Source organism: Thalia democratica, unplaced genomic scaffold (genome assembly GCF_965202585.1).
Source record: "Thalia democratica unplaced genomic scaffold, ktThaDemo2.hap1.1 HAP1_SCAFFOLD_1173, whole genome shotgun sequence".
NCBI classification, from domain to species: Eukaryota; Metazoa; Chordata; class Thaliacea; order Salpida; family Salpidae; genus Thalia; species Thalia democratica.
Genome location: NW_028140076.1, coordinates 21,594 through 35,483, shown reverse-complemented (window position 1 = coordinate 35,483; position 13,890 = coordinate 21,594). Strand labels below are relative to the sequence as shown.

The 13,890-nt window shown below is 25.0% G+C and overlaps 1 protein-coding gene across 1 annotated transcript in view; it reads right to left on the bottom strand.

The window, feature by feature from the left end:
• Window positions 1-20: 20 nt before the first annotated feature.
• LOC145847978 (uncharacterized) overlaps window positions 21-13,890 on the bottom strand; it is a gene marked incomplete at both ends in the record, with an annotated part of 35,358 nt that continues 21,488 nt past the window's right edge. Inside the window, 19 exons of the mRNA XM_082953777.1 lie at window positions 21-305; window positions 914-1,060; window positions 2,169-2,285; window positions 2,476-2,618; window positions 2,993-3,158; window positions 3,404-3,611; window positions 3,833-3,909; window positions 5,246-5,467; window positions 5,816-5,908; window positions 6,034-6,165; window positions 6,378-6,548; window positions 9,815-9,943; window positions 10,194-10,328; window positions 10,843-10,962; window positions 11,130-11,304; window positions 12,441-12,515; window positions 13,178-13,287; window positions 13,475-13,530; window positions 13,655-13,751. Of these exons, the coding sequence (XP_082809903.1) occupies window positions 21-305; window positions 914-1,060; window positions 2,169-2,285; window positions 2,476-2,618; window positions 2,993-3,158; window positions 3,404-3,611; window positions 3,833-3,909; window positions 5,246-5,467; window positions 5,816-5,908; window positions 6,034-6,165; window positions 6,378-6,548; window positions 9,815-9,943; window positions 10,194-10,328; window positions 10,843-10,962; window positions 11,130-11,304; window positions 12,441-12,515; window positions 13,178-13,287; window positions 13,475-13,530; window positions 13,655-13,751 (2,658 nt within the window). The remainder of the gene's footprint in view (window positions 306-913; window positions 1,061-2,168; window positions 2,286-2,475; window positions 2,619-2,992; window positions 3,159-3,403; window positions 3,612-3,832; window positions 3,910-5,245; window positions 5,468-5,815; window positions 5,909-6,033; window positions 6,166-6,377; window positions 6,549-9,814; window positions 9,944-10,193; window positions 10,329-10,842; window positions 10,963-11,129; window positions 11,305-12,440; window positions 12,516-13,177; window positions 13,288-13,474; window positions 13,531-13,654; window positions 13,752-13,890) is intronic.

Genomic DNA, 13,890 nt, shown 5'->3' with positions numbered 1-13,890 from the left:
AGTGTATCTAAATTTTGTGCGTCCAAATTAACTTTATTTGTCAATTCACTAACTTTCAAATCACGCGATAACACTTCCTCGTTTAAACTGTTTATTTTCAAATCGCGCAGGGAGATTTCATCGCTAAGTTGTAGTATTTCTGTTTTTGACGTTTCAATCTGAGAAGAAAGATCCGCTAACTTTTTGTTGTGATCTTCAGTTTCTTGTGAATGTGACGTGATAATGGAATCTAATTGTTCTTTTAATGATGTGACGATGACTTCTGATTCTTTGTTTTTTGTTTTCTCGGCAGATAACTCCGCCTCCTGTTTTTAAAAAGATATTATAATTATATATATCTTTTTAAATTGTTAATTTTTATGAATACTTATTTTTTTCTTGTATTTAACTTCTATGTTCATGGTTGCCACTCGTTTTTTTCAAGTTTCTTCCGGGTTTTCCAAATTTCTTCCAGGTTTTAAAAAGTACACACTTTTGAGTCTATTTTTAGTTTAAATTAAGTTTAAGGTAAGAAACTGTGTTAAATAGTATAAAAAAATTGTAAAGATACCGTGAAGCTACTTTAAATATGTTTTTTATTAAAACAAATTTTTGATGATGACAATTTTTTTTTAATATGATATATTTTTTAAATCGAATCGAAATTTTACTACTGAACATGTGAAAATTGTTAAAATTCCATGTTTTTTCAGGTAAAGTGACAACCCTGTATGTATAATACTTACACGAAATAGGTTATCTTAAAACTTATTTTCAGAAAAAAACATTTAAAATATTGATTGTAATAGCATTTACTTATTATAGTGCTAATTTAAACTTTGTATAAAAACAAAATCAAACTTAGGTGAACAATAAACAATGCGTGACTAATTTGTACTCCAAAAACGTATCAGTTACAAGTTTGGCAACTCACAATGTTGATGTGATTGTTTTTTTCTTCCTCCAAACTTCTCACTCGCATCAGCGCACCTTCTTTTTCTTGTTTTAATTTTTTCACCTGGACCTGCAGCGCTTTGACCACCTTCTTCACCTTGTCTTTTTGCGCTGCGTGGTTTTCTGCCTGCGATTCATACAGATAGAAGTTAGTTTTTGTTATAAAAACTAATGATGAAAAAAAATCAATGCTTTACTAAGTACATGTATGGATGAACTTCAATCATTTAAATATTCAAGATTTATCTGTCATGTTTTAACCACTTAAGGATTAAAGCTAATCTAGTTTCTAGCTTTCTAGATTTAAGTAAAATAACTTATTTAGATAAGTTTTAAAACAAGCACACATAAACAGAAGTTTTTATTCACGCACTCGAAGATTTAAATCAAAATAAAATCTTCAAAACTAATATATAATTTTCAAATTGAGATTATTATAAAAAAGTTTTTAAGTGGTAACACAAGAATCTAAAAGAAGAATTTCTCTTATTGATCTTTTTTTAAGTTAGTTACATGGAGTACTAGCATTCATGTCATTACTTATTTTTTGTTTGAACAAGCTGAGTAGTATGAAAATGAGTTTTATATGAAAAATAGAAATGATAAGTCAGTAAATTTAGTTTAGCATCTTTAATAAACTTAAATATTTTACCTAACTTTTTGTTTAAGAAAGAATTTTAACATTGACATAGCTTTTTTGAAATAAATATGGAAAAAAAGAAGTTGTTTTATGTTTTCATAAGTAATAATAAAATGATTAATACAGGACTGCCAATAGTTTTTTGAAAATTTTTACAAGTTTTCTAATTTCTTCCAAGTTTTTGGAAGTACAAGTATTTTAGTCTAAACATAAACAAGGTAAAAAATGTCTTAAAGTATAAAAATATTATAAAATATGGTAATGCTACTTTAAACGTGTTTTTAAATATAAATAAATCTAAGTGATACCAATTTTTTTTTGTACTTGTTAGATTTTTTGTATCTAATCTAAACTTCATAACTTGATGTGTAAAAATTATTTAAAATTCCAGAATTTTTTTTCCTTAAACTCCTGGTATTTCTAGGTTTAAAAGTTTTTTGGCAACCCTGTCAATAAATATTCAATTACCTTTTTGCTAAGTTTCAATACAAACATCTAATGTCAATGCTAAATTAAACTAATATTATGCAATTTAACATTATAATTTAAAACAGTTATGTGATTATTTATAAACAATCATGCAACGCGATGAAACCTGACTTTTCAGGAGATTCTCACCATGTTCTAATTGGTTGGAAAACTTCTTCAAATCTTCCTCAAGCTTCGAGTTGTTTATTGAACTCTCACTTGCTCTCTTCTCCAATTCATTTATCTTTAAAAAATATTTTAATTCAAAAGGTTGATTTTAAAAGTATTTTGTACAAAAAATGTAGTTAATTGATAACATTTGGTAAAAAAAAGCAGGCAGAGCAACTTCATGAATATGCACGAAAGACTTGCATAGTCGCCTGAAAATAAAACCTTATGCAAAATAATCATAACAAACAACAACAACAATTTACCATTGCCAAATGCTTGGTGATTTCATCTTTCATGTTTTGCTCATTCGATTTACTTTCACTCTTCAAAATATCAAACTCGTTATGCAAGTGCTCATTGGCTGCTTTAAAGCTTTCCAATTCTCTCGACTTCGCTTCAAACTCTTCTAATAATTAATATTTTTCAATAATTTAAAAAAAATATTATTTAATTATCAAAAAAAAAGAGTTGAATTACAGTTACAAATATAATTTTAACTAACTATTTAGAGCATTCAGTCGTACTACATAAAAAAGTACTCTTTCTGATTTTAAAAAGAAACAAATGTTATTAGTTTTTTCAAATAACTAATAAAGTAAATAGTTTATATTAACAAAAAATAAACATTTATGTCTTTAAAATCAAACCACTGCAATGAATTAGCTGTATACGTAAATATGAACAATTAATATATATGTATATTTACAACACAAGTCTTTACAAAAAATTGAATTAAAAAAAAATTCTCTTAAATAATAGAAAAAATGTGTAAAAAAATACCTTGTAACTCGTTGCATGTATTTTTTTCTGCCAGCTTCAATTTGGATATTTCAATATCTTTTTTATTGATAACTTCGCAAAGCTGCTTGACCTTTTCTGCAGTTGAAGATATTTGCTGGTCTCTTTCAGCCAGTCTTTCTTCGACCATGCTATTTAGCTCATTTAACTGCGTAAATTTATTGAATTAGAATATTATGTCTTTCTTTCTAACATACAAATTAAAATAAAAAAGCTGAAATTTGAATGTAAAAACATCAGCAAGTAAAAAATTGCTAAGATACCAATTAAAAAAGTTAAAACCTTTTCATTTACAAATAATTTTGTCTTTATTAATAAGTGTAATTTAAAACAATTAAATTTTAAAATAAAAAATCATTTAAATCTTTTGAATAATATTAAACATCTCATCACCTGTCGTTCGCTCTCTTCTCGAAGGGCCTCCTTCAATTTCCGCACTTCAGTTTGGTTTGATCTTAAATCTTCGCCCAGCTTCGACAATCTGGTCTGCTTGTCATCCAGCTTGCATTTCGTCTCTTCGTATTGTGACGTCATACTTGCCAGTTGTTGCTCCAAACTGCGGGTGCTTTTTAAGCTGGATTCCAGTCTCTCCTCCAGCAGGCTATAAATTATCAAGTAAATATTACAAACTACCAAGTATAATTTTTACCATAAATAGTGTTTCATTAACTATAACAGAAGAATATACAATGTTCTGGATATATTTTTAATCTTTTAAATCAATAGAGTTATTAAAAATTAAAAACTAAGAAAAACTTTTGAAAATATAATTACAACTTTTTACGTAATGTTTTATACAAGTAAATGTTATTTGTTTCTTACTTGCAAGATGACTGTAAATTACTACACAATTTATCTTTTTCAAGACATTCAGTTTCCCACTTTTCTAGTTGTTCAACCTAAAGTTAAAAAATATGTTAAACATATAAAACTTAATTTTAGTTTTCATTTGTATACACTACATTCGAAAGTTATTTGAAAAAATAATATAATATAGTAATATTAAAAATCTTTTAATCGAATATATTATACGGTTACAGTCATTTAAAACAAAAAAAGTTTGAATTTATTGGCAAATACTAAATATTTAAGCTCAAGCGTATTTTCTGTTTTACAACACGCATGTATTTACATAATTATTCTATCTAGTAGTTTCACGAATGTTAGTTGGTCACTAATCGTTTGTAAACAGACAATTTTTTTTTTTCATTTTTGACAAAAAAAACACATTTTGCAAACGTGTATTTGTGTATAAATATTTATAATGTTTTCAAATAACTTTGATCACAAACTTTAAACGTAAAGCTGAACGTGGCATCTTACATACCAATTTTTATATTTTTTCTACAGACTAACAAAGTAATTGCAAATATTAACGATTTATCATTTTTTCTATGTATGTTAACTGTAAAGCGATGCATTTTTTATAAAATTCTTAATTTTCATAAACTAAAATCTAATTATAAATTACTTTAAACAAATTTTACAGCTTTTACTAAAAAATTCAAATATACTAAAAAACCTTGCAAATAAAAAAAAAAGAAAAATTAAAAACTAAATGCAATAAGAGTTTATAACATAAAACAGCAAACTGCTAACCAAGTTCTTACAATCTAAAGCAAAAAATTATTTTTTTCATAAAATAGTTAAAATTATATTCCATTAACACTGCTTTATGGTTAAAATTCTATAGCTTATAAAATTTAAAGTGAGAGAACCGACAAAAAAGAAGTTTTAATTATATAAAAGAAAATACTAAGCATTTTTTGGTATGTTTATAAACTAATACAATTATGTTGTGTTCACTTGTTTTAGTTGGCATTTCTAATAATTTTAAAGTTCCGTCTTAAATTATGTTCGTCGAGTAAAATATCAGTTTTCAGGAACTATTTTATGAGTACATGTTTATATATTTATTCTATATATAATTTAATTTGTTTGAAATAAAATAATCTTTTATCTAAAAAGTTATACAAGTTTTAATTATTTTACAGCACTTTACATAAACATATTATTCAATTTAAGATCGTGAACAAGCTGTGTTAAACTGATTAAAGCGTTAACATGTCTTCAGCTGGTAGCAAAATAAAACCGCATTAAGCTATTAACTATAAGTTATAAAAAATCTTAGCCTGCACAAACCGTAGTACTAGATTTTTTTGCTAAATAAAATAAAGACTGTCCAGAAAACATATAAAAAAGTTGAAATTTTTAATGTGTTTCGAATCAACAAACCTTAGTTGTTAGCTGCTCGTTTTTGTGCGTAACGTTTTCTAGTTTTTCGCTGGTCGACTGATATTTTTGCTGCAACGCGCTGTTTTCATCTTTGTAGCTGGTTATTTGCGACTTGTAATCTTTCAGTTGATCTTCAAGACACGATCTTTCATTTCTGTGATGCTTGTTGCTCTCGTATATCTGATCTTCCAGGTGACTTGTCAGCTTGCTAACTTCTACAGCCTTAGAAAATTTAATTTAATTAGTAATTTTATCTAATATTTATTGAAAGCAATTTTTTTGATGTTATATTTAAAACAATCATACTATGATTATTAAGTTATACCAATATGCTAACTAAAAAATCAATATTTTTAAACTTTTCTTGAGATATACGTAAATGTGGGTAAATAAATACAAAAACTTAACTTGTATATTAATTTCATATCTTTAGAATGTTAGTTAGAAATTAATCACATTTAAACAAAAAGTACCCAATATAATTATATAAATATATTTTATCCAAAAAAATTACCACTTAAAATTAAATAATTGGTAGATAAAAATATATAATTTTACAACTTAAAATACCTGGCAGTCGAGTTTTAATTGAAGTTCTTGAACTGTTATTTTTTCCTTCTCGATATTTTCAAAGTTTTTATTCTTTAAAAGTTTAATTTCTTCCTGCAACATAATTATAATCAAAACAAGATAAATTTGTTACTACTTTATGTTTTTTAGATTAGTAATCAAACAACATTCTTTGTTGATTCACTTTTAGAATTATTTTTATGAAAACTTAAAATTACCATTTTAGTTTCGACAAGGCATTCTTTATCGAAAATTTCTTTCCGAAGTTGAGTTTCTTTTTCTTCAAAATTTTTTCGCAAGTCAGAAAAATTTTGATCATTAGTTGCAAGCTTCTCACACAAACTTTCTACCTGTTGGAAAACAACAGCTCTATAGTCCAGTTGAAAAGTTGTTCATTTTTATTAAAGAAATCATATTAAAGCGTCATAATAAAATAGATATCAATACTGTTTTAGAGAAATCGATTAAATTTAACACAAGTCTAAACTTTTTTGTTGGCCGAAGTACAAGAAACTATAAAAATAATAAGTTAAATAAAATTTTAAAACAGTAAAAATCAAACTTGTTTTTCAATTTCAATATTCTTCGTTTGCGCTGTTGAAGCCTGTTCCTCTAACTTCTTCACATACATCGCAAGATCGTGTGCTCTGAAGCTCTGGCCTTCTTGTTGTTGTGATACGAGTTGCAGCAACTCGCTGTCGTATTCACGTAGCTTCGATTCCAGTTCGAGCACCTGAATAAATATATACTCAAGTTGTATTGCTGTATTTTATTTTAGAATTTAAAGTTTTTATCGAACGTTATTTGTCCTTACAGCTGGGTAGGCGTTAAATTTTTATTGATGGTATAGCCCTTAATTTAATTCCCTAATCCTAAATAATGATTCTAACCTAACTCTTACCAGTAATCAATAAGATATAATCATTAAAAACCATTTAAACATAAGAAGAGTTTTATTTCGTTTAAAATCTAACGTGTTAATTTACGAGTACAAAAATACCTTTATCATGTACTATTCAAAAAATTACAAGCTACTCAATTTAGTTTTACAACGAATGTTCATAAAAACTTATACAAATAAAATTTTAAAATTAGCATTACTATTTCAAGAGTAACTTTATTCGTGTCTATGAAAACGGTTAGTATATTAATTAATATTCAAATTTTGATTGGTTTTTAGCGCTGGAGAAAATAGCTTTTGCAATCTACTATACTCAAACACTTACATATTATTACAAGTCTAAATTATTTCGCTAGTATTTAAAAAAACTACTTTTCGTATATATTTCCTTAAAAAGTCTGTGCTAAGTGTTAACAATATAGAAACTTTAAGAACTACGTTACTAGTAAATCAAAAAATTAATTAAAAAAATAGAAACTTAGGTTAGAAAATGTACGAACTGTGTTCAGTATTTCTATAATTTTAAAAGCATATGGTCGAAATTAAATTTACAAAAAAATATAATCAGTATTTTTAGAAGCATTTTACAACATTATGAAATAACTCAGCCAACTGATTTATAGCTTTAAAAGTTATCAAACAATATATCTCATTTTCTATATAAAAAAATCTATTATATATTCAATTTGTAATACTGCAATTAAGGTCAGTAATTTGATGACTAAAAAAATGATGAAAAGTCTTAGGGTAGATATAAGGACAACTTTATATGGCAATAATATTGAAGTACAATACTTAAATAATTTAAAGCTCAATATCATTATTAAAATGTTATTTTTGTTTTTTTGTAGATAACTTTATACACCATATAGCATTGAAATTATCAGGAATTTGAAAAAATTAAACAAATTAAAACATAATGAAATTCAATCAAAAAAACTAGTAGGCAATTTATAACTTATAACATATTTGCTATTAATAAAACTGTATTTTATGTTACAGTTTAAAATATCTCAGCAATAACTTATTGTTTCTAAAAAAAGTTGTAGACGACGCTATAAAAAGTTAAAGAAGTTTTTTAAGTTTAAACTGTATGTTAGTGGTTAATAAATTGTTGATACATGCTTCAATAGAAGAGGTTAAAATTAACAAAATTAAAAACTGTTTTCATGACTATCATATATCTTTCTATATTTTTTAAATAAGCACTGAAGAGGTCTTAGACGGAAACTGAGTCTGCTTTAAAACATCTTGAAAGAATTTAATATATATAATTTCTCTTCTAGAAGTTGAGATCTTTTTAATAGTTTTCGAAAAATCAAAACTTATAATAGTAACAAAATTAATGAAGTTCTAATGTAGTATATATTTAACCTTTAATTTGTTACAAGCTATTTTAAACAAACTAAGCGTTTTCTATTTATAAAGCTCAAAGTATTCAAAGCTGAAATTCTAACTATTCTAAATATTCAATTAAAACTTATAAAAACTATGAAATTTTATATGCTAAAGTGTAAGTAATATATCTATACATAAACAACATTTATATTTTCTTGTCAATATTTTAACTCTAATGCACTAAAGTATGTTTAGGCATTGCTATAAAGATCAAAGAAAGTAACAGATAACTACAAGTAATTTAAGTACTATTTTTAAACTTTTTGTAATGTTATGCACAATATTTTGTAGATACTTAAAAAACAAATAAACAGCTAAACAAACTTAATATGAATGTCGTTTATTGTTAAAACACAATGTAAGTTATATTTTCAAACAATGTTTTCTACAGAGACCTAACAAGATAGTTTTACAACTTTGAAATGTTTAACTTAATAATTTTTTGATTTAAAAAACTATGATTTAGACTTAAAATATTTTGTAAAATAAATTTATGCAAAAACTAAAAAAAATACTTGAACTTAGAAAGCTATTTCTGATTCTCATTTTTAATTTCACATTGATTTAAAAACATTTTAGACTAAACTCATTTGCCAGTAACATCTTTTAGTTGCTTTAACATGCACTACTTAACAATAACATGCATTTAATATATTGCACTAAAGTTAATACAAACATTTTTCAACAAATACAAATAAGTTTTTAAAATAGTTGTTCATTTGATGCAAATTATATCTTATTTTTCGTTCTGAGTACTTATTTTTCTTCTATCTTTTTGCTGTCTACACTTCTCTAGCTTTTCCATTTGCTCAACTACTTTAGACTTTATTCTAAACTGCCTCACTCTAAACGTTTCTTGGCCGTTGTTCTAAATTTTTAAATAAAAATTCTTAAAGAAAAAAATTATGAACGTTGAAATCATGGTTTATTTTATCAAAGAAAAAACGATTAAAAAAGCATGTGTAAAAAATTGGATATTTTTTGTACTGCATATTATTAAAAAACAAACGTTTGCGTAAATAATAGAAGACAGGAAAATTGCACATATTATAAAGAGAAATTTTACCTACTAAAAAAAAAAAACTACAACAGAAATTTGTGTAACTCTTAATAATAAATTTTAATAATTTGTTAGTAAAATTTTTTTTTAAATTACATCGCAAACTAATTCATGATAAATATAACTAAAAATGCATTAAATTTAATATATTAATAATATAAGTTTGATCTAACTACAACTAACAGATCTATTTATCTGGTGATTAATACTTAAAACTATAGTCATGTTTGATTAATAATTACAAGATACTGTTTTTTAAACATGCAAAAAATTCTGATAACACAAAAAAAGTACTCAAAATTTATTTAAAAAGCATCTTTCAAAAAATGAGGTATGTAGTAGCTATAAATAAAATTTGTTAGAAAGTTAGTCTTACATTTTTATCATTAAAAGCGAATAAAAAAGCATGCAAATTTTAGTTATTACATGTGTACTCTATAAAGAAGCTTGTTAGAATAACAACTACATTACACATACAAGATTGATAAAAACCTATTAGTTGCATTAAAAATCAACATTTACTACATGCAATGGATTTACAACATGATAGTATGCATTTAAACGAACTGAAAACGAAAGCTAGGTTAAATATTTCAAAGCAATGAAAAAAGGGATTCTAAAGTGAATTGTGACGTCATACCTTGTTATTTCTTTCATTCAAAGTTGATTGGTAGTTTTGCAGGGCTTGTTCCCTTTCTTCATAGTTGCTCGATAGTGAGTTCAATACGGTCTCCTTGTCTCTCAAATCGTCGCGAAGTGTCGTTATATCCTGTTTAAGTTTATTTTTTTTTTTATATATTTGAATGTCATGCATAAATCTCGAACAATAAAGCTTTAATACAACGAATAAACCTAATTAAAAATATACTTATTTTATCAAGTTTTTATTAAAAACTTTTAGCTTTTAGAAAATAAACATAATTGGCTTAGAATATTTTGTTTATTAAGTGCTTTTGAAATGTAATTATATCTTTTTTTGAAAAATTAATTCACTAAAAAAAGATATTATTGGAACAAACATTATCTCTTTCTCTCAGTATCTTTTTCAACTGTTTAGTTTCTTGCAAATGTTGCCTGCTTAACATTTCGTTGTTTTGTTCCACTGCATCCAATTCACTCTGAAGTTTCAACACCAATTCCCTACATCTGTTCAGCTGTTTGTTTGTAATTTATCATTAAGAATGCTAAGTACAAAAATATTTTAATAACCGATTTTATGTAAAAAAGAAACAGCACATAAGTTGTTGAAAATAGGTGAAAACACATATTAATTATTAAGCATATTAAGATAATTATTTTATTTGCTTATTAGTATTTCTTTGAATGCTAAAATTTCTACTTTACATTTGGTGAAGTTAATATATCTAAAGGTTAAGATATTAATAAAAAATATTATTTGTTCGTGTTTTACTCAAAAACAAAGTTCTTAATACTAATTTACTTCGCAATACTACTTAAAAATGCAACAAATATTTTAAAAGTTTAAAAAATTGTTGTAAAGGATAAAAGTTTATCTAAAGTCCATATAAATCTATATTATTATAAGTTTGTCTAACTAAAACTATCAAAACAGTAAGTAGACTGAACATATTTAAATTGTATAAAGTTTAACTAATCTTTCTTCAAGAATTATCAATCAATAAATAAGAAGTTTTAAATATTTCTAACCTCATCAGACAGGTGAGTGTTTTCATTTTTTGCTTTTTCAATTTTTTTGTTAAGATGAGGTATCTTCTGCTGATACTTAACTTTTTCGTCATTTGCAAAAGCCAACTCATCCATGCTTTCCTGTAATTTTTTTATTAAAAGTATTATTTACAAAACCAATTAACCAAACAAAAAAGTTACAGAAAAGTTGTTATCAAAAAATAAGTTTTATAACTCTTTTAATAAAATCACACTTCAACAAAACTTTAGTAGAAGTTGATTTAGAAAATAAAACACATCCATCAAACCTGTAATTTCGTTTCGAACGAGATAATTTTCTCTTCTGCGGAGCGCAGTCTGTTGGTAAATTCTTCCGATATCTGGTGATCGTGTTTGTGGGATTCGCGAGCCTGCGACAACCTCCGCTGAAGTTCGGACACTTGGTGGCTCAAGCGAGCACAGTCCTCCTGCTTCTCTTCCAACCTGAAAAATAAATATTGATACAAAGGGACAAGTGTTTAGAAAGAAGTCTACTTTTTTTATAGGAATAGCAATTTTATTTAACTTGCGTGATTTTGCTTAATTGAGTAAACTAAATACATAGCCAAGTACTTAAATTTTACAAAGATTTAAATAGAGATAATATACTATAAAAAGAGATGACTTAAGAATTTTTTTTTAGAAAAATATGTATGTAATACATATGTAAAATATTACATTGCTGCAAGCAAAACCTTAAATTAGATTTGATTTTACCAAAAATAACTTATTATCTACAAAAAAAAGTAATTATAATAAACTTATATCAAATTATTTTAAATTAATATGTATTAACAACCCAAAAAAAAAAATTGATAACTCATGTAAAAAAATTAAGAAGAATTTATTTAAAATAATAAAGGTTTTATTTTTAATTTAATTACTTTAAACTTTTTAAATAGTTTTTGCTTCTTTATATTGATCAAAAAAATATTCCTATGCTGCTCTTTGTTTGTATTATTAGAATTTAAAGTTAAGAAAATGACTTTTAGTTTTATTTAGTAAATTTATACTCCAGCTTTGAAAATCTCTAGTTTAAAAAACAATTTTAAAATAAAGTTTATTAACATTAAAAGCAATAATACTTTTTTAGTGAAATCTTTTAGTCCCAAGAACTATACAAAACAATAATTTTTGTAAAAAAAGTTAGTATAAGTTGTTTCTATACTGAAACTGTTTACAGAATATTTAAAATTAGCCAACCATGAGGACTAATGAATAGCGATTACTTTGTATGTTAAGACAAAATATTTTGAATAAAGCAAAGGACACATAAATTTTTGGATAATGAAAAGTTAAGATTGCAAACAGTTTCTTAATATAACATATTTTTTAGCTTTTTTGTTACTTAAAGTTGCTAAGCAGTTTTTGTCAAAAGACTTAAACAACAAATCGTCAAATATTTAAAGACTTTAAAAAATTAAAATCTTAGTGCTTTATGGACTAACTAACATTTAATTCAAATAAAATATAACGTGTTAAATTATTCTAAAATGTACTAAGTCTGATATTGTTTGCAATCATAAACAAGCTAAATACTAAAAAAAAATATTAGCTACTACACGCAAGAAACTGTATACCTTTTAGAAACGCTGTTTAGACTAGAAGATTGTTTTTCAAACGACTCACATAAATCAGACTTCTCTTCATTTAATCTAAAAAAATTAAAATATTTCAAAAAATGTACTTAAATTTTTATCTAATAATATAATTATATTATTCCGACTTAAAAAAACAATACTTATTCAAACAAGTAATTTTGTACCAGTAGTAACGAATATTATAACATGGTTGCTAAGGTTTTTTTGTAAATTTCTTCCAGGTTTATAAAAAACATGTTTTTTAATTCATACGAACATTTTTTTCTTTATGATAAATTTTTCGTATCTAATCGAATTTTTGTAACTTTACATAAATATTAGAGAATAAATTAAAGTTCCAGGTTTTTTAGTGATTATCGTTTGAAATTCCAGTTTTTTTTTTAATTTCCTAAATTACAAGTTTATCCAGGTTTTATTTTCCTAAACTATCAAATTGCTTATTTCCAGGACTCCAGGTTTTTTTGGCAAACCTGTAATAAAAAAAGCATTGAAGTTAGTTTAGTAAAAAAGTACTTATTACTTAAAAATCTTGGTAAAACAAATAACTAAGAAATTAATTACAGTATAGTAACTTTAATTAAATTATAATAGTATTTTAAATAAACAATTAAACTTTTTTTTTTTTCTTAAAAAAAATTAAAAGCATTCAAAGATTTAATAAGATAACAAAATTTAAAACACTCTAACTACCTTATGTATTAGTTAAAAAATCAAACCTTTGTATATCAGTGTTAAGCCTTCCTACCAGCATCATGTTTTCAGCCAACTGATTTTCTTGTTCGTGGGCCAACTCTTCAAGTTGAGTTTGCAAATACTCTATTGTTTGCTGCAAAAATACTTTAAAGTTAAATAAATTTAAATTTAAAAATAAGTAGGTACTTTGATTATTTGTGATAAGTAAGCTACTGGGAAGCATTGAATCTACTAGTAAAAAAAAGAAGATAAAATAAAGTTTTAGCTGTGCATAAAAATGTTAACTTAATAAAGGTTGTTCTAATTAGATAAAACCATACCTGTTTTGCATCACCGTCTAGGAAAGAACTTTCAGAAAACATTTCCAACTCGCTATCTAAAATAAAAAATATATACAAAAAAAGAGCAAAAACATTTGAATTTAACAAACCGAAAGTACTAAAAAGCCCTTTAAATATTTAATTTTTTTTTACTAAAAGTATAAAATATAAAAAACAAACTGCTATTATTAGCGTTGATGTTGTCTTGAATTTTTTCCATCGACTTTTTCAACTTGTTTTCGGTTTCTACTAGCTTGCTTTCAACTTCGACGTTATGCTACAAAATTGTTTAATGATTACTAAAAAGCATATAAACAAACATTGCCGCTGATTTAATAAAATTCTAATGCTTAAACAAAGTTTATTTTATGTAATGTTGTTAGTTGGTTGTAAGTAAAGGCATTGTAGAATTAATT